Genomic DNA, 23,808 nt, shown 5'->3' on the forward strand with positions numbered 1-23,808 from the left:
GAAAGAAAAAGTGGAAAAAATCCACAGCAGGACACATCGCCCAGCGCTTTTTTAAGTATTTCGAAACCGCTTTGGCGACTTTAACCGGAGTGGGTATGTAGACTGGGGCCGAGCGGGGAGGTAAGGGTCGATGATGGTAGATGAGAGGTCGGGAGATGACGAGAAACGGCCATCTGCAAGGTGAAAAACGTATACACGGCAGCGAAATTATGAATAGCAAAAACGCTGTGAATCGGCCACATAGAAAGCAAAAGGAGTGAGTGGATCATTATGTCATGCAGTCATCTGTCGATCTCTCGACAGTGGATTTGGACCTTTTCCTGCCGAAGGTGATTCCTTCGTCGCTGCTGTCTCCGTCGCCTTCATCGTCGCAATCGTACTTCAGTTCATCTTCATGGGGACGTTCATACGAGCGCTTTGAAGTCGTGACCGTCTCTGCAGTGCGAAGAAGGGGAGGTACTTTGTCAGGATCCCTTTCGTATTCTCCACCGTACGCGTGAAACCCATCATTTGAAATAGACGATGCCCCGGAGACAACAGACGGTATGCTGGGATGGGACGCGCAATAAGACATCCCACTTGTCAAATCATCTGCCGATGACGAAGAAATGGTGATAGCAGAAGGAGGCGAGGTCATTGGTCGCAGAGGCTTATCTGTGCCCGCTTGCTCTCGTTCCCCTTGGTCGGAATCAGTCTCCTTCGGAAAAAATATTTGACCACGATTCTTATTCTGCGAGTCGAGAGCCAATCCCGTGTTCACATGAAGGGCAGTGTTCCCTTGGGCACGATGCCGTTGAAGCGAATCTGAAGTCAGTCGAAAAGGCTCAACTGGAGCTCCTTGGATACACTGGTGTGATACGCTTCGTCTGTGTCGAGCGGGTGGCCGAACGGTAGCGCTCCAATCTTCGATGATGTCGGCGTGGGCCAATGTAGAGTCTCGGATATCGGGGGATTCCACATGGCCAGTTGCAGAAGCAGTAGTGACAGCTACACTTGGAGAGCCATGGCCATCACCATCAAATGAAGAGGTGTCCGAAAAGGGCGACTTGTCTCGGCGCCTTTCACTAAGGTGCAGACTCCTGACGAGCTTTCGACCCGCTCCACCAAATATCCCGCTTATATTCGCCGATGCGCTTGGTTCAGAAATGAACGAAGAGGACATATCATGTTGGGCGGGCATTGGCTCAGGTTTTGTGGGCCTAATCGTTTTTATGGACGCGGCATTGGAGAAGGTGGATGTGCTGCGTTCTGGTAGGTCCGGCCGCGAGTCTCGATCTGGAGAGCGACGGTCGGAAGATCTAGCATGATCTTGGCTAAAGTATCCATCACCGCTTTCACGAACAGGGCTGGCGACTACACTCTGAGACAGAGGATGGTCGCTCTCTCTGCTAAGTTTCGGCGTCCGCGATGTAACTTCATCGCCTTTCAGGCTCGATCGCCGCAATTCTCGTATTATATCTTTGCCAATTGTCAAACTCGAAGATGAAGCGGACTGAACATCGGGAGAAGTCACGGAACTCGGAGCCCTTCTTCTACTTTCCCTCGAACGACCAAAGATATTGCCTCCCCAGCGTGCGACATTTGATCTTACTCGTTCTATAAACGGTAGCTTCGTGACAGCTCGTGTCACTTCCTCGTTAGAAACTTCAATCCTCTTGCCCTTGCTCTGATACCCAGGGTCGGTCTGCTCCACCCAGACTCTCGGATCTTGTATATCTTGAAGTACCCAAGGGTGATGCTTGATCTCTTTCAATGTGATACGTTTCGTAGGATCTTTCTCAAGAAGGCGTCTGAGAAGGTCTCGGAGTTCACCATCTATCGGTTCATAGGTAAGCTCGTCTTCAGTCCGCTTATTACTGTTCATAACCGTAGGCAACTCGGTTGAACAGATTTCGGCCTCGACGGGTTTCAGACGTTGCCTTGGGATGAAAACATCGTTTTTCACAATGTTGTGAAAGAGGCCAAACTCGTCATCAGCAAGAAAGGGGAGCCTTCCAAAAACCATTCCGTACAGAGTAACACCCAACGACCAAACATCTATTGCGCCTGTGATCCTAGGCACCTTGCCGATTGTATCCTCAAATTCGGTACCTGTATAGCAAAGCTCGGGTGCGTAGAAAGCGGGGGTTCCAACAGTCTTTGACAGTTCACGGGCATCATCCAGCTCAGTGGCATCAGTTTCTGCGACTTGTTCTTCATCGTCGTCCCTGATGGGCCGGCCAAGATAGGAGACGCCAAAGTCCGATATCTTTACAACATGGGTTGATGTCACCAGAAGGTTGGCTGGCTTGATATCTCGATGTATGATTCCTTGATAATGGAGATATTCCAAACCCAAAACTGCATCTCGAAAAGCGGAACGTGCTTCGGAAATGGTAAGACAAGGAACATAGGCCATATCATCATCGTCGGATAACCAATCTGATTCCGAGGACTGATAAGCTAAAATACTCGATGTTGTGCTAAACCTCCTTTCCAAAGAAGGATCTGATGCGTAGGCCCCGTACATGCTACCCTCAACGGCGGCTAAAGCAGACTCGCGAATACGTCTCTCGAGTTCGCTTGTAGACGAGAGTGACTGGCTAGGAGAAAGTGATGTACTTGGGCGTTCCTGGGCAGTGGAAGTGGCCGTAAGGGAAGGCATCGAGTATTCGGGTCCCAGTTCATCATCAGATTCGCCTCCGTGTTCCAGGCTCCACGCGGGAATTCCGGCCATTTTTGTCGATAGTGACCGTTTCTTCTTGCGTATCGCTTCCCTCCGCTGTCGGCGCATTTGCATTGTCTTCACATACTGTTGGCTCTCTTCAAGGAAAGAGGGAGATTCCGCTAGGCCTTGCTTCTCTCGGTGTAGCCGACGTTTATCAACATTTACGATTTCTCTGAGCCCCTTTTTTCGCCAGACGATCTCGCCGTTTTCAACATATTCGAGCACGATGTAGACCTTTTGCCGGTTTGGATCATCGATGACCTCTAGAAGGCTTACAACGTTCGGGTGACGGGCCTTCTTGAGAATGGCGACTTCTTTCTTCACCTTGTCCTCCGGATTTCCGAGTTTCCCCAAGCGGCGACGTTTTGAATAACGCTGAACGATCTTAATTGCGACCCTCTGTCCGGTTTTCATGTGACGACCGAGTTTGACTTTGCCATGCTCGCCTCTGCCTAGCTCATCAAGGATCTCGTACTCGTTGATCAGTTTATTTCCTGTAAGCAGGTCACGGTCGACCTCAACTGTATGGGTTCTAATTTATCATCAGACCATGATTAGTAAAGCACGAAGATAAAAGCAACCAGTTGAAAATACAGGAGCTTACTCTTTAGGTTCCTGAAGATGAGTAGGGTGGAGGTGTGAGGTGTGGATACCACCATCTTCGGACCCCATAGACGAAGAGAGGTGAGTAGAGAAGAGTCCAGGGCTTGATATGGGTGTATTCCCTGCTGTTCGTGATGTTTGTCCGCGGTCGGTGAATTCCTGAGCCCAAATCTGGCCTTGTGATTGAGACGATCTGGTGTGATGGGAAGGATAGGAACTGCGGGAGCGAAGGAGAGGAGGTGGGTGGGGTGGAGGGTATTGCTGTCTTTGCAGGACTGCATAGGATTGATCAGGATATACGGGAAAATCGTCTGTATATACATCATTAGGACGGGAGGAGGGCGGGATCTCGGACAATGGGCTAAGTGGCACCGGTTGGCTTCCTTCGATAGCTCGAGGGGTGCTCGAGTTGGGCGATGAACCTGTCGTCGGGATCGATCGATTATCAGGGCGCCCATCGACGCCCACCGGGTCGGTCAGGGAACGGAGAGAACTCGAGGAGGTGCTTGTCGAAGCGGGTCTTGAGGTGTTGGAGGAATGGGGTCGGTACGGAAAAAGATTAAATTTCTGCGATAAACCCCTGCGTTCCTCTGGACGTGCCTCGGACTGCAGGCTTCTCTGTCTCGTTATCGTGTTGGAAATCTGCCTTGAGATTGGACTCATAATCGACGATTGCCACGTCGACAGGTTTCTGTCGGAAGTGTCCAACGCCTCGTTCTCTGACTCACTACGGGCGTGGCGGGAGGCTCGCTGCCTTCGAGGCCTTCCTCGACCATCCCATTCATCACCAGGCTTTCTGGCGGGCCCCTGCCGTGGCTCCATGATGTCGGTGCGTCGTGGTGTGGGTTCGGTTGATGCCGATATCGAAATGACTCGCAGTCCAGGTCAACGATGCAAGAAGATCATTGGCGAAAGGGCTCCGGCACAAACGGGACTGCTGCCACTGTTCGCTGTATTACCTTCCAGGAACATCTACTATGGTCCTCATCTCCACAAGACTGCTATCTATGCGTGCCTTCGTGCACTCAGTTTGGGAGAGCTTGGGCGTCCATCGCATGCAGGTCAAGTGGCGTCTGGAGCCCCTCTCGATCCCAATGCCCCAATTTGGCCAAGACACGAACGGTGGTGGACAATTGAATCGAAGACGGCATACAATGGAATAAACGTGCGGTGGAGCAATGGAGTGAGGGTTGGTCGAGCTGCGCTGATCGGCGGATGGTCGAAGCTGTTGGGCAGGGAGGTGGTCTGCAACACACAATCGAAAGAAGGGGGAAAAAAAGGACAGAAAGGAGATGATAAAGTAAGATGGGGAATGTGTAAGTTAAGAAAACAGTATGTGAAAGGACCACAAAATTTACAGTGAAGGTGAAGGAGGAAATGTTCTTGGAGGTTCGGGCAATACTCGAGGTTACTCCTGGAATTAAGAGTGGGCGTTATGAATCTTGATGTATTTTTTTTCCCGCTGCGACGAGGTCTGCTGCTGCGAGAGGGGATCCCCAGCCCGGTTCCTCGTCGCCATTGGCACGGTGGGTGGGCACCGGGCAGCGCGCCATGATTGGCTGCCTGTGCCCAACCCTGTTCCCGCTAGTAATGCTGGTACGGGTCTGTAACGCTAGTAACCATGCTCGGTAAAGGGGGTTACCGGGCGTCACAGCACCGCGGACGGCTTGGGATTGGGGAGGCCTCTCCTCCTGTGCTCAGCCGTTGCCTTGCGTCTGGCGAACGATGAGGAACTGGCAGTCTGGGCAGATGACAGTATGAGCAGAACGATGGCCAGTTTTCAGTTCCCTCCACATTCTCTCCGATCTGCCCTTGAGAGACAACGAAAAGTGTTGGGCAGTCTGGAGGGTATCCATATCCTCAAGCCGCGGAGGGGAGGGAAGAAGGGGATTCATCGGCTTCTCCTGACGTAGTTGTGCATTTATCAGTCCAGACACACGGCAGGGGCAAGTTATTCGACCCTTGGCTCCGGAACACTTCGTTCTCTACGGAATTCTCGTGCTCATATCATCCAGCAACCGGCCCGTCCACCCAACGCACAATGGCATCGTGAGCCGCTCCATCCGGGCGTTACTCGGTGTTCGATCCTCTCAAAAGTGGTGGTGGTGGTTGAGCGCTTTCTCAAACTCGACGTGGGTGGACACCAGATGGTGTGGAAGTTTAGACTTGTTTCGACTTGCTGATCTGAATTCCATCTCAAATTTGTGAGCAGGGGCCAACCAAAAAAGCAACCAGTCAGGATCAACGGAGCCAAGACAAGTGACTTGCAGGAGACCGGGTCTGGCAAGTGGCTAGTATGGACCCTCTCGCTCGGACTCGCGGCGCGGAATCACCACCTTGCCGGGCTGCTGGGGCATCCTTGCTGAAGGATACCGATAAGGACGGACCCAAGACATATACATCAAGTCGCAAGTTCCTAATGACTCGCCTATTCCTCTTTTCACACGCACTCTTACATGTTTCGGCAGCCGTCAGATCTGGTTGAACTGAAAAACCGTGGGTGTGTAGTCTGCATATGTGGGTGTGTGTCCAGGTAGGAACTTGGAGTGGAATGCTCTGTACATATGCAAGTTGGGCGGCCCAAGCACCCCCAAGACCTCACCAAAGTTCCAACCAGTCGCCCGCGAGGAAAGATGGCCTGCCCCCTTGATCCCTGTCCCGACATCAAGCAAACTTTTGGTTTTTGAGAAAATACTCATACCGCGTCCTTTTCTGTAAGAAGGCGCAAATCTCAAATATCGTGATCCGTGGGCTAATTTTTATGGGTTCCTGCCCCTGTTCCAGTCTTTGGACTTGAAACAAAGTGGCCTTTCTCCACCAGGACCCATGAGCAAGAGCCAGATCGTCAAGGTTATTTCAACCACACGAAAGGCTTTTCGCCCTGATCGGGAGGACCTCCTTTCCACAAATTTGGCTCCTAATAACTCCTACACGGTCAAGAATGAAACCCTTGAAAGGATCAGGCCGTGCACAATGCGGAAACACGCGAAATGAATATCTCAACTTCATCTTCCCAGTGCGAGCTTTCCATATGCGGCGAAAAGACATTTCCGGGCTTTTGAATCCAGGCCGTTGGAACAAAATTCAGAATCTCACGTCTTGGCTCCAAGCCCTCCGGTCTCCGGTGCTCGGGGTGGCACTTAAGCCCGAGGCCACGCTTAATGGGCGCCTGTCTCCGAACGGGGCGCCTCATGATTGATCTGTTGAGCCTGTCGCTCATGAAAGCTAACTCGCTGCTGTTGGCGAAACTAGTTGTGTGGAATAGCGGATATATCTACGGAGTAAAGAGCCAACGGCCTTTCACTACCTTTTGCCTTGAAGGCCTTTTTATTTATTGAGATATTTATTTCCAGAGAGACCCTTGAAAGAAATAGCTACACTGAGACTTTTGCGCTGTGATGGCTCTTTTGTTTTTTTTCTTTATTTTGTAAAGCCCTTCGCGAGGAAGATTTTCACGGGGAGTTCACTTCAAGCATCTTGCCTCCGTGTTCGACATCTTAAGAGAAACAAGCAGGAGAAGATACCCTGTGAGTATCTTCGCTCACTCTCAAAGGCTCATCCCAAAAGGCGCAGGGTTGGTTCGGATCCAACTTCCAAGGAAAAGATCCACTCCCAACAAAGTAGATTACCCAGAAACGGCGCTAGTAACATGGTTTGAGATAGCCCGTCACACGGTTACAAGCTCCCGAATCTTCCAACTCGACTTGCGGTCGCGCTAGTCCACATGGAGACAAGCCTGCCTCCCACCTGAGTTTTGACCTCGTTCCATATTTTCTTTTTTGGCGGTTCAGCCGCCACCGAAATGAATTGGCGGGTCCAATGTCCAGCACGGACATTAGCCATGCGTCAAAACATTGTCAAGCGTTGGAAATCATTCGATTCCGCACGGATACTTTGCTTCTGATCGTCCCGTCGTAATAATGTGAGATGGAGAAAATGGTGGACGATGGGGAAATTGTTAGCACTAAAACAGTAGAGCACTAAGACCTCAATTTTACCCCGGGAGGCGAGGTCGTTCTATGCGATAGTCTGGGGGATGATAAAATTCGTCTTGTGACGAATCAGCTCAATAGCAAGGTTAAAAATAAAATCGAGGCGCTACGTCGGTAAAGTTTTAGAAGTCTCTACTCCGCAAAGCTCGGGGTTACAACATCTCTGTACTCTCGCATGGCCTGTTCTGACATTCAGCCCTGGGGGACTAGAAGTATGTCAGTGGCTGCCGCAAAGGAAAAAGAGAGGAATGTCAGCGGTGATTGGAGGGAGTGTATTTTGCACCACGCGGTCCACATGTGAAATTTGGTGGCAATGGACGGAGTACACGCTCGCAATGAGGAAAATGGGCCGGCCCATACCAGCCCAAGCCGCCCACGGCAAGCCAACTCCACAGGTTCATGTATGTATTCCGTACGGAGTGTACCTTTCTAGTTACGGGAGTTGCTCGCAGCTCACTCCAAATCCTGCCCGGCCTATCAGCACTGTCCTCACTCGGGTGCAATTCTCTACATACTTGTGAGTGGGTAACCACGCGTTGCCCTTGCATAAGGGTCATAGGGAGCGTGCAGTACTATTTAACAGGGCCTTCTCCGTACTTCTGAAGATATCCCAGTGCCCCAAAGTCCATCATCACCAGAAAGATGTTATCAGATACGAGTCCCACTGAGTATGTGTAATCTGACTCTCAGGTGTTGAACGGACGGATGCGGAAGTTTCATGAGCATATGATGTACGAGAACCTTGACGGCAACTCGGATAAGTTATCAGGGCGGATCTGGATGGAAGCGACTGCGGTTCCACTGACGTCAGCGAGGTTGTTTAAAAAGATTTATCAGCAGAAGCTTTCTGCCTATTAGGCGAAATGAGGAGAATACGTTCACATAGTTACCACGCCACACAAGGCATTCGTTGACGGCAGCCTTCTCGCGGGGATGATGAAGCGCTCAAGATCAAGGTTTCTGACCACATTGAAGGAGGGGTGGGCAACCGACACCATCAAAGCCTCTTCAAGTGAATATGCGCGCCGGCACGGAATTCTATTCACCCTTGCCACCAGGAGCTAGGATCAAGTCATTCTAGACGACGGCACGATCATCTGCCAGCTGCAGCGAGCCAGCGACCTTTCCACCACCAAAGGGCCCTGCTGGTGTCACTCGCCGAATTACATAACCAGTCCTGGTCTAACCATATATGGATTAGCGTAAGATTTGAGACCGGAGTCCACCGTTCGTGTCGAGAATGTCTTGGCGCTCTCCGTTGCTGCGCAACATCTCCCCCGGTTGTTGACAGCAAACAATTGCATTGGACCGTCGGGAGCACGCTATGATACATCTTCACGGAGCTGAGCCGGCGGGTTTCCGCTCGAAGAGAAGTTATCGAGCGCTGGACACTACTGCCGCCCACATCTTCCTCTCTACTAAATGCCCCGCTTCAATCGTCCTAAGAATACTCGCATCCCATCCCCTTGTTTCTTGATAACAAGTTGTTGAAGGGCATAGTTACATGCCAAACATCTTTTACTTTCTTGGAATAACTGTCAGTTAGTCAAAGGCGCTATTGGCGAAGGTCTCATATGGGGCTCGAGACACTTCATAGATCCACTGGACTGGTTTTGCTTTCGATACAGTTCAACTGTGTTTGATACCAACTCTGTCTTATCTACTGTCGCGCCTCCGGTCGCCACCCGATAATGGCGTAGCAACGCAGTAAATGGGCCAGAAATTCTCCCCTTAAAACAATGATGGTCAAGTATATCTATCCCGGAGCTTTGATTCAGCTTTTCGCTGGTATAGCACGCAGTACGACCCCGGATCTACCTTACAATCCAGCTTATATCTGGACCCAGTCTGGGGACAATGGCCCTCTAGCTTATGTTCTCTCCCCGAAGTCTTCTACCTCGAGTGAGTTTCAGCTCAAAGCATTGGATATATCGGCCCCTTTCGATGCGTCAGCACCGCGTTTCGTAGGTCCAAGCACCGACCCTCCCTCCCCGGCCGACGATGGTGCCAAAAGCACCGTTCCTATTCCGAATAATGACGGTCTTCCCATGGTCTATACTGGTGACTGCCGGTCAGGCCGGGCAGAGATATGGCGTTTTGCTCCCAATCCGGAAATATCGGACGGTGACGGGACATGGTCAAAATCGTCTTTGATGCAAAGAGACAGTGACGAGGAGGTAGAATCCATAGGGCCAAACTATTTGGCTGCGGCAATCACCTTTCCGAATCCAAAAAGCGAGGCGCCTCCAGACATCTATGTGTTTGGCGGAATGTGTCCTACGGCCGCTAATGACGACTCATGGACTTGGATTTCTGCAGCCAACTATTCGCGGGCTATGATTTCGTTGCAACCGCCAAAGTCATCAGAAGACAACGTTTATGAGGTTTCAGTTTTACCAAACCTTTCTCCACCAGTTGATGAAGCTGGTTTTACTATGACCCCGCTGCTCCCGGCAGTCTCCAATTCATCATCCGGGAGACAACTACGGCAACAGAGCTTCGCCCTTATTGGTGGTCATACGCAGGAAGCCTTTCTCAATATGTCTCGAATTGCTCTTTTCTCATTACCGGAAGGTAGTTGGAGTTACGTCTCCGTTAATTCCCCGAGCGATAATTTGCCTACCCGCATGAAAGATCAGGGTATAGAGGGAATCGAACCACGATCCGGACACACAGCTATTTTGGCGCCCGATGGGGATAAGCTCATTATTTTAGGTGGGTGGGTAGGAGATATAACGGTACCTGCCCAGCCGCAGTTGGCAGTCCTTCATCTAGGCGAAGATTACGGCGGTTCGGGTGATTGGACTTGGAGCATTCCCAGAGACTCTAACAACGGACTTCGTCCTGGGACCGGAATTTTTGGCCACGGAGCAGCTATGCTTCCAGGAGGGATTATGGCTGTCATTGGCGGCTATGAAATATCAGGATCTTCAAAGCGATCCAATTTAGGGGTTCGTGATGCCTCGCAACTATACTTGTTCAATGTCACATCCGAATCCTGGATTACATCCTATGCTCCCCCCAAAGTTGATTCGTCAGGAGATAGCTCGGGACCGCTTTCCTCTGCGGGCCAGAAAGCTGGCCTGGGGGTCGGCCTTGGGGTTGGCCTATCCGCCGCCGCCGCCGGTATTGTTATTCTCTTCTGCGTTCGGACACGGCATAAACGAGCTCATCGAAAAGCCCGTGAACAAGAGCTGCGGAACTTAGCTCTTGGCGCTGAACGGCCGCATGTTAGCCTTGATGAAGTCCCTGGTGGACTGTATCAACCCATGGTCCAAGTGAATAGGAAGAAAGTAGAGTTATATGCGCGCCATTCCTCTAATCCTGGAAATAGGAATGACTGGAGTGATAATGGGGCGTCGATCGCAGAAAGAACAGGGCTATTGTTGGATTCATCTGCCAGGAGCCCGAAAAGGGCAATACAGTCGAGGACGTATCAGCCTGCAACATTCTCTGAAGATCTCCGAAGGACTCCGACATTTCGCAGCATACATCCTATCGAGGAAGGGGAGGAGCATGCTGAGAATAATTTGGAAGCGAACATCGAACCAGTCATCTCAAGAGAAACAAAGAGGGATAGTAAGAGTTCCGTAATATCAGATCCCTTTAAAGATCCTCCATCGCCAATCAAAGCCTGCCTCCCTCCCCCCATTACCCCGTCTCGCAATGGGGATGGCTCTAAATTGGAGCGGAGGCACAGTCTTGGATCTAACGATTGGGGTTTGGGTGAAGTCTCAGGGTGGCCCACTCAAACGCCTGATAAAGCGGACCGAACCTCATCCAATCTCTCCGAATCATCGAGATCCTCGATGTCGACGTCATCCTACAGAACGAGTTCGATGAGACTAGACCAGGTGGTCGCCCAGGCGCCCGTGTTTCGGCCTCGCCAGACTGTGCTGTCAGGCGATACATCGTATGAAACGAGCCGTAATCTGTCATTACAAAGCCATGCATATGATTATCTTGCACCACACTTGCTGAATGATGGGGCAACGTTTCCTTCGCAATATTTGGAACGAATGTATACCTTCGAAAGCCATGGACAGAAGGGTAGTGGATCGCTGCTTGGGGCTGGCTCCAGCTCCCTGCTCCCGTCAGAAAGGAAAGACCCGCCAACACAAAATAAAAACAAAGCATTGGAATGGGTGGGCTCTGTTCGTCGTGCCTTGAGCTTGGTGAAGAAGCCCGAAAACGATAGAAACAACTCTCCATGCTCTGACCTTGTTCCGAGCATGGAGCGGAGTACGAGTTCCAGTCCAACAAAGAGTTTCCATAGCGCCCAGGAACTCGCATCCGCGCACTTAGATATGGGTGCGGGCCTACCGCGAAGAGCCGTAAGCACCAACTCTTCCGTTTTGAGGCGTAAGAAAGGCGCAAAGGATTGGGACGTTGGGCAATCCTCCGCTGAGAGATCGGCGCTGCTTCGGAGAGAAACTTATGACGGTACGCTGTCCTTTGACGGAGGCATCGATGGCGGAAGGATTTCGGCTGCCACCGATTTGACGCGAGATGACGACGAAGAAGAAGAAGACTGGGACGTGGAAGCAGCAGCTCAGGGCCGGTTGGTGCAGGTAACATTTACCGTTCCAAAGGAGAAGTTGAGGGTCGTCAACGTTGGGGACGAAGACACGCTAGATTACGACGACGATGGCAATGATCGTGAACGAGACACGACCAATGATATTACTTCTCTAGATACGAAAAAGAATAACGTTACTGACGAAAATTAACATAAATGAGGTAAGGGAAAATGCCTTTGGGAAGTCTGCATTTCTTACATTTGCATGGCATTGGATATCCGGGTAGGTACATACACACTTTGTGCATGGTGTATGTTTTGGTGGCAATTTGGTTTTGAAATATATCGAATCTATCTGTATTGAGTATGTTTTGACATTTCATGTTTCGTGTTTTAGTCTCAACCCTGAAGAGGTCCAGACGGCCTGGTTTATCAGAGGTTCTATTTCCTTTGCCTGCAGTGTTGCGTGCCAGCGGCTCGGATCCCAATACTACATGCCAAGGCGCTGGGCGATCTGCTGGAACAGTGAACTAACGCAAAATGCTAAAGGCTGGAATCAAAGCCGGATAGGAATTGTTCATTTGTAAATAATATGTCTAACCTAGGATGATGTTACGTGTTGCCATTGTATATCTATGCATCTTGATTTCTTCATTGCCGTCAAGTCTTGAGAGAAGGGAGATGCGGAAAGAAAAAAGAAAAGAGTGTCGCAAGTAGCTGCATATTCCTGGTAGATGCATATGCATACCTAAAAACAGGGTATGATAATTTACACTGCATACCTTTTTTACGGTAACTGCGAGATAGAACCGGCCCGTTGTCAGAGTAGACGGGAAGGAATACTCTTCCTAGGACGGCCGGCGACCAATTTTGGTATTAAGCCATTCGCTAAGGTCCAGGACATCCTGTGACGAGCCGAATGCATCAGCAACGCCATTGAGGGCTAGTCTCCAGTCTAAGATTTCGTGAAGCTGCCTCCCCTGGAGGACTTCATGGACCCGTCGAGATTGGAAATCTGCTGTTTCGGGATCGTCGGACATGGAAATGCAAGACTCGATTATTCTTCCAAATTTTAGCCGTAGGAATATGCGGGTCTGGATCAAAATGTGCGGGAGAGCCCGGAGCCATCAGTACAATATCTCTCGACGGCGCTTCTATTGAGCAACTTAAAAGACTTAGGAGATATACGTACCGAAGGGTGCAGATTAGACGGTAGGCCCGGCCTTAATCGCGGGTCCTCTTCTGTCGGATAGGTGGAAAAGGTGAATCGAGGGCATTGATTGTATGTCCAATCCAGCGACTTTGGGTGCCATTCTCAGCATTTGACTAGAAGGGTAATAATCTCTCGGAGACGCAACGCACCTTGAAGTCACGGATGTCTTCTTCAATCTCATTCACCCCCACACTGGTGTTGGCAGTAACAGCACCCACCAACCAGTTTTTACCAGACTGGAAGCCGGGTCGGTCACGTAGCTTCTGGGCACTGAATAGAGCATCCAGGTCGACCTTATAGAGCAATGCAAATTCCTCCATGATGTTGGCGACCAGCGCCTGCATTAGATGAGATCCCGACAAGCCGCCGAGAGTCGAAGATATATTTCCAATTGGAGATCTTACACTTTCAACGCCCTTCGCATGCAGGTACGGCCGAGCTGGTGACCTCAAGAATGCGCCAATGGATTCCAGGTTTGGAGAATCGACCAAGCAAGTGCCATGGTGCAATGCCCTAAAGCTTGACAGCTTGTATGCTGAGCCTGAAATCTTTAGAGCCTGGGGTGTTGCCCGAACCGGTGGGCTCTCGACGTCGTCCGTATCGAAATGAACAACCCTCTGCGGCACTGGGGCCGACGAATGCCCACCCATGACGATGTCATGCCGAGTATTGACACGCGTATTAATGGCTCCAAGTTTATGTAGAGCCCGAACAACCATCTCAGCATGCTTGTCGCGGTGGAATATAGGTTTGGGGCATATCACACTGAAATTCAGGTTCCCTTCGTCATGAAAGACGGCCCCGCCGCCGGATCTGCGCCGCAATAAAGTGACAGGGGTACATGAGGGTTCCACCACATTCTTGGGAGCTTTAGCCCGGTTAAGGAGATGTAGATTCGTTTCAAGCCATGGGTTTTGATTTCTACCGATAACGACGGTTGGACTGTTTACGTATAAGAAAAGGATTTTCGAATCAGTCGGGGTATGTTTGTAAAGGAAGTTCTCGATTGAGAGATTGACATATGGATCGGTGCTGAAAGACTGGTAGATTTGGTGTTCAGCAGAAGGCTGGCTAACGAGGAATGGAAAAGCGGAGGGAGAGTGAGAAGCGTGCCGGCGTCGTCCAGGAAAGCCGATGCGGAGGGATTTTATTCTGGGAACATGTCCTGTTGGTGCTCCGGGAAATAAAGACCAATGCAATTGGCGTAGCGGAAGCATTGATCTGGGCGGGAGGACGACAAGGAACGCAGGGCGGAATTTTCGTTGGCGGAGATCTTTTCTGGCTGGCGGAGTCTGGGCGGACTCCGAAGCTCCGGCAGGCTGGAGCAAGGCAGCGGGAGCTAGTACTGTTTTGGTAAGGTTGAATTGTGGCTGAGTCATCGCGGCCTTCGATATCGGAGCTCCCGCATTCACTTGCCCACCTGAGAGTGAAAGCAGCTCTGCCCGTTAAACATCTTTTCACAATTGGGTGTTTATTCGCAGTTCAAAAAAGCAAAAGTTTTGGCTGCAATCTGCGAAAGCAAGGCCAAAGCGCTGTCTGGCTTCAATAATCATATCTTTACTCTTCCAAAGAGGTACCCCACCATCCCATGTCAACTTTCGGAGAATATTTTAGGGTCACCACGTAAGTATTTTCTTTCTTTTCAACTTGTATGTTCACCGGTCTGACAACCTCCAGCTATGGTGAATCCCACTGTCGCTCAGTCGGCTGCATCGTCGATGGCTGCCCGCCTGGGATGGAACTCACAGAAGAAGATATTCAACCCCAAATGACTCGCCGGAGGCCTGGCCAAAGTGCCCTGACAACACCAAGAAATGAGAAAGATAAAGTGGAAATCCAATCGGGTACAGAGTTTGGAATCACTCTCGGCACGCCGATTGGTATGGTCGTGAGAAATGAAGACCAAAGACCCAAGGATTACGGAGGCAAAACTATGGATATTTATCCACGACCTAGCCATGCTGATTTCACCTATCTGGAAAAGTACGGTGTGAAGGCCAGCAGCGGCGGTGGGCGGAGTAGCGCAAGAGAAACCATAGGTCCGCTAATGTCACTCCTCGTTTCCGTATCTACCGTAGATCATTTTTATTAATTCTGTCCCAGGTCGCGTTGCTGCCGGCGCAATTGCGGAAAAATACCTTCGACTGTCGCATGGTGTTGAAATCGTCGCATTCGTTTCCTCTGTCGGAAATGAGCACCTTTTCCCTTCAACCCCTGAATCTCCTAGTGCCTCTACAAACCCAGAATTCCTTAAACTCGTCGAAACGATTGACAGAGAGAGGGTGGACTCTTTCGTTCCGATTAGATGTCCTAATACTGAAGCTGCCCAACGCATGACTAAAATAATTGAGGATTTCCGTGACCGCCAGGACAGCATTGGAGGAACAGTCACCTGCGTTATTCGTAATGTTCCTGTCGGTTTGGGCGAGCCTTGTTTCGATAAACTCGAGGCCAAACTTGCCCATGCTATGTTGAGTATCCCTGCAACCAAGGGATTCGAGATCGGGTCTGGTTTTGCAGGATGTGAAGTGCCCGGATCAATCCACAATGACCCATTCGTCGTCACGACTGAGGAAGTAAAGAGCGGAAATGGCACGACAAGCACCAAGCGCCTCACTACAAAGACAAACAATTCTGGAGGTATCCAGGGTGGAATTTCCAATGGTGCCTCTATATACTTCCGCGTGGCATTCAAGCCACCGGCGACCATTGGCCAAGCTCAAACCACAGCAAGCTATGGTTTCGAGGAAGGTATTCTCGAAGCTAAGGGACGCCACGACCCATGTGTTGTGCCACGAGCAGTACCAATCGTTGAATCCATGGCCGCCTTGGTTATCATCGATGCATTGATGGCCCAAAACGCTAGAGAAACTGCAAAAAATCTTCTACCACGTTTGCCTAAGACCGTCCCAACGCATCCCACGGGCATACAACCACAATCTCAACAGTCGTAAAGAAATGGGATATCCGTCTCGCTTAAGACGCGGCTCACAAGCCCACTAGCACTCCCCAGACCTAAGACGATACAAACGGCGTTTTAGCCATCCTCACTGCGCAATTTAAGGAGCTATATAATGTGCTGATGGACACTTGTGTGCTACAGAGAGATATTTTTTTCTTAAGCCCCAACTGGCAGCTCCTTGGTGGGGAGTCATAGTTCTCAGAAATGGTAAAATGATAGACATCGAAGCCTTAAAATCAAAAGGGTCTTTTTTTCTAGAATTTCAAAGTGATTTGCGCTGGTTTCCAATTTCGTATAACCACGAGATGTAGCTTTCACTCTCTAGGACATTGAATGGACATTCAGTGCTCTGCATATTATCATGATTGAGAAAGCCCTCAACGTCGCTCTATATGGGCCCGTTAGATAAACAAGGGGGGTATAAATTTAAATTATATACTTTGAAGTTGAAAAAAAAAAGGTGAAACGAGTCATTCCGCAAGTGCGTAGAAATATGTTGAAGGGAAAGAGCGAAAAAGGTAAAAGGTAAAAGGAATAAATGGCTCTTCCCCCAGATTAAGACGAGTTATGGTCGTTTTCCTACTACCAGTGTCTTCTACCTTTCTCTCTTGTAGTTGGTGAACCGTCCAATTCAACCATCGCCTCGGCATGATGCGGCCGAAACGGCCGATATGCCGGCCTTGGTTCCAATTCGTATCCTTCGCCAGCCCCATTGCCGACTGGCGAGTGTTTATCATTATCATATTCCGTGCCCATTCTCATATACGTTCTGTTTTTTGATCTCATTGTTGCTGCACCAACAGCCGAAATTGCGTTAGAACCAAATCCTGAATCGGGCATTTCTGATGGCATTTGAGTTTGATACAATGTACCCTCTCGGGCAATCTTCTTGTTGTGCCTCGCTCGAGCAATGCGCATAAGGATAAATATTATGAATAGGATAAGGGCGAATCCAGCAGCAATAGAACCGACTGCTATACCACCGAGTTGGGCGCTGGATAGTTTCCGGTTAGAGTCGGAGACTGGTTGAGTGGTCGTCTGAGACGGCAGCAAGGAGGTTGAGGAGATTGTTTGAGGAATGGATGAAGTGGATACGGGGCTTGGTGTCACTGTAACCGTTGAGAAAAAAAGAGAGGAGGATGTCAAAGTAGAAGAAGAAGGAGAACTGGAGGAAGAAGTAGAGGAAGTCGTGGATGGCTCGTCGGAGGATTCTGATGTAATAGTAATTTTTGAAGATGTCTCGCGCGTCTCCGTCGTTGTCTTCGTGGAATCTTTGGTTTTTTGTGTAGTGCTAGGTTCCGCGGAAGTTATATCTTCTTTTTTGACACAGCATTGAATGTCATTCGGACCAGGGCATGGCCAAGGCTGAATTATTGTTAGTTATCAAGTCAATCCTCTTTCCTTCGACACTTGAATGGAGGAGCATGAGCTTCAACTTACGTCCCCGGTTCCAGGAAAAAACTCGCCTCCCGGACAACCATTGTCCTCCTTACTCCGGCAATATCCCTTGCCTTGCGGCACGGTGCACTCACGAATAAGACAACACTATTTGCCGAAGTCAGCATACTCTTCGTTTTGAAAGAAATAGGTGATCTCAGATGGAGTGGCGGGTGGTCCTCACCTGCACATCGTCATCGTCATCTGGACATAGACCTTTCGTTGAGATGCCTGGGCCTTTGAACAAACTATTAGTAATGATTTCGCTCGAGACGGAGTTCTTGGAAATACACACATTTCTTCTTCTTGATGCAAACTCCTTTGCCTTCGTTTGACCTGCAACTGTCTTTGGACTCACGGTCCCTTCGAGAGAAACGTTGTCGAGGTTCAAGAACACTCAGCAGTCCTGCCATGTCAACCAATTCTTGTTGATAAAATGGTTGCGAGGAAAAATCGGCAGCATTTGACAGCGAAGATATTCCATTGAATTTCGCAAATCAAGTGGACTGGTGAAAAATTAGAGGAGAATTAAAGAGGAGCAAATCGGGCCGGCGGTTCGATGACGGATAGCTCAGGCACATATGGTCAAAACGTTCTTTTTGCGAAAAATGTGCCTCATTTCCCCTACTCCTCGTATCAGAGGTACTGTCCAATGGGGAACGGTGTAAAAGATCCATGCTGGCGGTCTGTGGGAGCAAACTCCCTGCACGGACCAAACATTGATCCATATTAGCGGCTGCATGAAAAGTTTTGGGCTTCTCTCGAATTCCACAGAGAAGAAGAAAAGATACTTTTCGGCAATTCTCGCGTGGAAGGGCTGGCTCCCAGTCAAACTGTGATTACTTTCCCGTCCTTGAGCCTCATGAAGATCCTGGTCGCGTTCCTGGATTCGGAGAAATGATAGTCTCCATATAAGCGAGCGCTGTGGAGCAAAATTCGTGGTTGGACTGACTATCGTTGTCCAAGCCACCTATAATTAGCATGAAAGTGGTCCCTGGTGGGTTTCATAGTTCGAGACAACCTTCGTATCTGCACTTTCAGAACTTCTTGGCTCAGCTGCTTACGGGCCTGGGTCGTGATGGGAGCCTCATCGCCAGGAACAGCCCATGCATGGCGTTCATCAGATCGAAAGAATTTCTGCTCTCCATTCGAAGAACAAAAAGGAGGGCGGAGGACGGACCAGTCGGACCGAAGTTGCCCCTTTTCTTGCCTGCTGATCTGCTGACAATCACTAGCAAGGCACCCTGAGAAAAGGTTGCATTCGAGGCCAACGAAACAGTCGGCATGCATACCTTCATGCATATCATTCAAGGTCTGACAGCTGATAACCAGAAAGGGATTTTGTTTCTTCAATGGTGATAATAGCGACTATCTGAAATTTGTGCTCCCACGCTAGGAGAGACCCCAGGAAACCCAACGAAACAAAGCCAAAAATACGCAAAGTTTTTACTCCGTAGAGCGCAAAGAATTATGTATATAACCCTAAATGATAATACTGACAAAGCCCGCCGCCACAAACTGTAAGCCCGCTGACTATCAAACGCTGACGCCATATTCTATACCAATATTTCCGGCTAAATTCATCATGGGGCATCATCAAAGGGGAGGAAAAATAAAATAATCTTGTCAGCGAAAAAAAGGGGATCGAAAAGAGACTTGAGATATGAAGTTATCCTTGCCTCCGCGTTACTGACGCCGACGACTTCGCAGCGAATAACGAGGTGGTGCAGGACTCTTCACGGGAATCGGACTATCATCAAGACTGAGACCAGTTATCGAAGGGCCCGGCGTTCTATGGCGAGGTGGTAATATAGGGGATGGAGATTCTGATATAGTGGAGGCGTAGTCCGTCGACGAGACAGATGTGGTGGATGCGGGTGACATAAAACGCTCCGTGGATGCAAAAGACGACGCGAGGTGTTGCGGTTGAGTTATAGTAGAAAACGAGCTAGGAAGTGATGGTGGAAACTCAGGTTTCGGGGGCGCCTTGAAGGTGCTCGGCCCGTTCAGCAAGTGGAAGCCCGCGTCCAAGGGCTGAAGAGTGGTTGGAGGCAAAAGGCTCTGGGCCTGTTTCTTAGAAGGCGACTGGTAAGCGATTTCGCTCGGCATTGGTCGCGAAATGAAGGACGATCGAGTGGGAGTCCTATCCCCGCTGGCAGAGGAAAGAGAGCGAGACATTAAGGGAGGTGAAGCTGGCCGTTTGATAATTTGTTTAGCCGGTGCTCGGACTGCAACTGCAGGCTTTGTAGTGCCAAACATGAACCGTAGGCCAAACATTTCTTGTCCTGCCAAGAAGGCTACAAGATAGATTCCAGCTTTATCAAATGTTGTCGGGTCACCGAATTGGCCGGCACGAACCAAGGCGAAGTAAACACAGCCAACCAATTCGATCAAGGATAGAAAGATATCAGTCATTTTCCACTGAACCATGGGCCGCATCAATAGATCAAGGAGAGAGAATCCGGCCACAAGGAAGCTAAGTCCCAGCACAACTGTTTCTATGGTACTTTTCGGCCAAGCAAAAGACTGGGATCCAGTCCACAACACAAAGCAAACGGCCAAAAGGATGCCCTTCAAGACATGGAGTGGCTTGTTAACAGCAATATCGCGACCAACTGTTTTCCCTGCTGAACCTCTTTCGGCCCTTGCTGGGCTATCTGCAATCGAAAATGCCTTATCGAACAAACTTTCCAGGCCGGTTTCTGCTTGAAGATCACTCTGAGGGAAGAATCTCGGAGGGGCCATTACCATATCGGCTAATTTCGTTACGTCTGGGTTCTTCTGCGGCGTACTTGACGACGGGTGTAAGGTAGGCGCGGTGTGAAAAGGATTGGGTGGGTTCACGGCCGGTTTTTCCGGTGCTTGGGGGTTAGGGTTGCGCAGTTGCCAGGAAGGCGGCTTAGGAGCCGGAGGCAATTGACCTTGGAATGGAGATGGTGCTGGTGCTAGAATAGGCCCAGGTTGATTGCGGCTAATATGGAAGCTTGACTGTAAGGTCTGGTAGGATGGGGTCCAATCCATGGCATCGAAGTCTGCAGCCAGATCTGGAGGGGGGGTTGGAGGGTTGTAAGGTTCGGGGCTCAAGGCTCGAGCAGGGGCAAGATTTGCGATTGGGAACCGCTGCACGGGTTGGCTGAGCTGCGGGATAGATGTCTCCAGATTCGAAAAGCTCTGTGACGGACCCTCTATATTACCGTTCGGCTTAGGCACTAGAGACTCGATGTTGTCATTCCAGGAAACCAGGGGCCTTGTGGAAAATCGAATCGCGGCTCTTGAAGCAATTGTAGTCTATATTATATTAGCAATCTTGAACCGCCGTTAATGGTAAGGGCAAACTCTCACAAGCAACGTGAAAAACGCCATAAAAGTATGTATGGCCGGCGTTAATTTCGGATTGAGGGCGGTGATCGAAGTATCTTGCAGGGCCGTCCATGCAACAAATCTCACCACGAGAGTGACAATCTGGATTCGATAATACTCACGCGCTCCGGTGATACGCCCAGATCGTCCATCGACCTTGTAACGCAGCTTCGGGTTCCACCACAGAGAAAGAACACCTAGGACCAAGGCTAAGCCGGCATATGGTTGCAAAGCTAAAGCGCATTCGCTCTGCACCCGGCGATGTAGTCGACCCTCATCCAAGCAGGACCCAAGAAGGGCCTTCGACAGCTGTGCTGTTTGTTGATCCTCTGCTGGTAGTGTAATATCGGCTATGCATCCCATGATATTCCAGGACAGTTGACCAGCAATACTTGTCCAGAAAGCCACGGCACCGGTAGAAACGAAGAGGCTCCGCCATCTCCATTTGCGTTGATTTCGCACAGCCCTTCCGTCTCGACTTTGTTCCATCATCCGCCGTAAATGGTCTGCTTTTGCTGCATATCCTGCCTGTCTAATCCGCGCGATAACCCTAGGTTCGCAATTTTCGCACACTTGGGGGTACCGCTCCTCCAAGCTCTTTCGGTACGCCGGGTAGGAAGCCTCATAGACCTTATATTCCGGATGCGATTGCGGCGGAAGGTAGGACGCCAGGGTCTGCGTTAGGAGATGTTGGTTTTTTAGACATGTCGAGCAGAATATTGAGGGATCTGAAGATCGATCTGGTTGGGTACGGGAAAGAGGTTGGGCGTATTGAGGTTGTCGAGACTCGAAGGACGCTTCGGTAGCGGGGGGATCGGTTATTTCCCCATTCTGTTAGATTCCGAGTACGAGTTAGTTCTTATTCTTGACTCTGAATCATGTATGACGCGGGGTTAAAAGGCAATGCGACTGAACGTACTTCGTCGAGATAGTTCACTGCTTGACATTCACGACACTGCCACTGACGGACCTTATCTTTTTGCGACTGTGTTGAACGAGAACCACAGTAGAAGCATTTAAAGCGCTTCCGAAAGAGCGACGCCATGGCATCCGGCTGACTGAAATAATGAACAAAGATAAGGTTGCAACTGGGGGTAAACAAACAGAAGTGTTATCTTAGATGCGAATTTTCGGTCAGTTAAAGCAGGGTAGAAGCCTAATTGCCGGATCGACACTGAATAGCGAAACAAATACTTGATCTTGAGTACAAGACACCAACCATCTAAAGTTATATTCCTTTTATTTTATTTTATTTTATTTTTTTTATATTTTCTTTTACTTCTTCTGGGGACAATTATTGAAAGCTGAACTTCTGTTTCTCCCTGATGATGGCTCTCAGGGAGCTTTGAAATGCCAGGGTTGCTGCCAGGGCGTCCCTCTCCAACGTCCAGTGGGATATGCGATTCACAGACACAGTTTCACGTTCGTTGGGTGGTTTCCACCTCCATGGCTGGTGAATTCTGAAAGAAAATACTTGTTTCTGCTTTGGTACTTCCTGGATTGAATGCTCTCTCGCAATGTTAGGCTCCGCCGCAACGGCGACAGCTGCTCTAGCGATTGCTGTTTTAGCAATACTGTTCACACTCTCCTTGGTATGCAACCCTATTCTATACATTTGGGATCTCCAATTTTTCTAAATCTAATTTAATATAGATCTATTTGATTCGACTCAAGAATGCTTCATCTAGGCGTGGAAAATCGCGACGTACAGTTCACCTCCTCGTTGTTCTGGGGAGCGGCGGACACACTGAAGAGATGCTCTCGATGATGAGATACGCGCGTCTGGATCCTTGGATCTATGCGCAACGGACCTATCTTGTCAGCTCTGGGGACTCGTTCAGCGCAAGGAAAGCAGCCGAGCTTGAACGCGAGCTTTCTCAGACCGCCCGCTCCACCTTCCCGTCAAAAGAAGCAAAAGCAAGGGCTTCACGTTCGAAAGCGCGCCCGGATCACTCTTTATTACCCGCAGCATCGTCAAATGTCCAAACAGACTATGCTATTGTCACCATTCCTCGAGCGAGAAAGGTACACCAAAGCTTTTTAACTGCCCCCCTTTCGACTCTTCACTGCCTCTGGGCATGTTTCTTGGTGCTTCAAGGCAAGCATCTGGATCAAATGACTTTAAATCCCGCACAGTCCCGTTCTCCAGCTTATCCAGACGTCATTTTGACCAATGGGCCGGGAATAGCAGTCTGTGTGGTTATCGCTGCTCGAATGGTGCGCCTCTTCAACTGGCTATTCGCTATCAACCCGCCGCCCTTTGAAAAGTTGGGAAAAACACGTCGTGGTAAGGAAAGGAGGTACCTCCGAACCATTTTCATCGAGTCCTGGGCGCGCGTAACAACCCTAAGCTTGTCCGGGAAACTTATTCTTCCGATTGTGGACCGGTTCCTGGTTCAATGGAAACCCTTGGAGGGATATTCGAGCTGGAATGGAAAGAAAACGGAGTATGTAGGAACGCTCCTGTGTTGATTAAGCAGAGCCTTTCTCTCATCACGCTTCATTGGTGCAAACTCAACAAGTTAGTACTAGGGTGATAATATGAAGCACCAAACTTCGTCTTTTCACAAACGAGAGAACAGAGGGCAAGAATGTGCTGCTAGAACTTGAAAACTATGATTCCCGCAACTGGGGTCCTCCAGTTTAACTCCAGCGCCAGCGCCAATCTAAAGCGTAACCATTAATGGCGAAGTTGTTTTGCGACGCTTGAGTATGAAATTACTATGTATGTGCGGAGTACGGAGTAGGTACATTAAACATCTCTCTAGAGTTTGAGACATCACCTCGCTATGCAGAGACCGGCGTATTTGGGATTAGCAACCCTCGGTTCGTTAAAGCTTCGTGCCTCCTAACAACTACTCATTAAGCTCACAAGCTATCCAATCAAACTGGGCAGGAATTGCATTAACAAAAAGCTCAGACCGACTTCAAACACAACCGTCAACGTTTCACATACTTCCCGTGCGGAGCTCTGATAGGCGCCCAGAAATTTCCCGCGTTCTGATCCGAGGACCT

General features: G+C 49.7%; 7 protein-coding genes across 7 annotated transcripts; 3 read left to right on the forward strand and 4 right to left on the reverse strand.

Annotated features, from left to right (window-relative positions):
• Positions 1-268: 268 nt before the first annotated feature.
• On the reverse strand, positions 269-4,132 carry D8B26_003473 (uncharacterized protein; the record flags this gene model as incomplete). Its single annotated transcript, XM_003068286.2, has 2 exons — positions 269-3,239; positions 3,312-4,132. 2 exons carry the CDS (start codon positions 4,130-4,132, stop codon positions 269-271), a joined length of 3,792 nt encoding a protein of 1,263 aa, XP_003068332.1.
• A 4,909-nt stretch (positions 4,133-9,041) lies between these two features.
• D8B26_003474 (uncharacterized protein) lies at positions 9,042-12,032 on the forward strand (the record flags this gene model as incomplete). The annotated part of the gene is made up of 1 exon (XM_003068285.2): positions 9,042-12,032. One exon carries the CDS (start codon positions 9,042-9,044, stop codon positions 12,030-12,032), a length of 2,991 nt encoding a protein of 996 aa, XP_003068331.1.
• A 14-nt stretch (positions 12,033-12,046) lies between these two features.
• On the reverse strand, positions 12,047-14,413 carry AIM22 (Biotin/lipoate A/B protein ligase; the record flags this gene model as incomplete). The annotated part of the gene is made up of 3 exons (XM_003068284.2): positions 12,047-12,915; positions 13,014-13,121; positions 13,184-14,413. The coding sequence occupies 3 exons, from the start codon at positions 14,411-14,413 to the stop codon at positions 12,670-12,672; spliced, it is 1,584 nt and encodes a 527-aa protein (XP_003068330.2). The 3' UTR covers positions 12,047-12,669.
• A 71-nt stretch (positions 14,414-14,484) lies between these two features.
• Positions 14,485-16,248, forward strand: ARO2 (bifunctional chorismate synthase/riboflavin reductase [NAD(P)H] aro2). Its single transcript, XM_003068283.2, has 3 exons — positions 14,485-14,657; positions 14,712-15,073; positions 15,138-16,248. The coding sequence occupies exons 1-3, from the start codon at positions 14,623-14,625 to the stop codon at positions 15,986-15,988; spliced, it is 1,248 nt and encodes a 415-aa protein (XP_003068329.1). The 5' UTR covers positions 14,485-14,622; the 3' UTR covers positions 15,989-16,248.
• A 256-nt stretch (positions 16,249-16,504) lies between these two features.
• Positions 16,505-17,854, reverse strand: D8B26_003477 (uncharacterized protein). The gene is made up of 4 exons (XM_066124158.1): positions 17,729-17,854; positions 17,618-17,670; positions 17,437-17,541; positions 16,505-17,361 (listed from the first exon to the last, which is right to left on the reverse strand). Exons 1-4 carry the CDS (start codon positions 17,844-17,846, stop codon positions 16,579-16,581), a joined length of 1,059 nt encoding a protein of 352 aa, XP_065980236.1. The 5' UTR covers positions 17,847-17,854; the 3' UTR covers positions 16,505-16,578.
• A 1,265-nt stretch (positions 17,855-19,119) lies between these two features.
• D8B26_003478 (uncharacterized protein) lies at positions 19,120-21,838 on the reverse strand (the record flags this gene model as incomplete). Its single annotated transcript, XM_003068281.1, has 3 exons — positions 19,120-20,721; positions 20,776-21,624; positions 21,713-21,838. 3 exons carry the CDS (start codon positions 21,836-21,838, stop codon positions 19,120-19,122), a joined length of 2,577 nt encoding a protein of 858 aa, XP_003068327.1.
• Positions 21,839-22,310: 472 nt separating this feature from the next.
• On the forward strand, positions 22,311-23,345 carry ALG14 (UDP-N-acetylglucosamine transferase subunit; the record flags this gene model as incomplete). The annotated part of the gene is made up of 2 exons (XM_003068280.2): positions 22,311-22,385; positions 22,447-23,345. The coding sequence occupies 2 exons, from the start codon at positions 22,311-22,313 to the stop codon at positions 23,263-23,265; spliced, it is 894 nt and encodes a 297-aa protein (XP_003068326.1). The 3' UTR covers positions 23,266-23,345.
• Positions 23,346-23,808: the final 463 nt, after the last annotated feature.

Source organism: Coccidioides posadasii, chromosome 2 (assembly GCF_018416015.2).
Source record: "Coccidioides posadasii str. Silveira chromosome 2, complete sequence".
NCBI lineage: Eukaryota > Fungi > Ascomycota > Eurotiomycetes > Onygenales > Onygenaceae > Coccidioides > Coccidioides posadasii.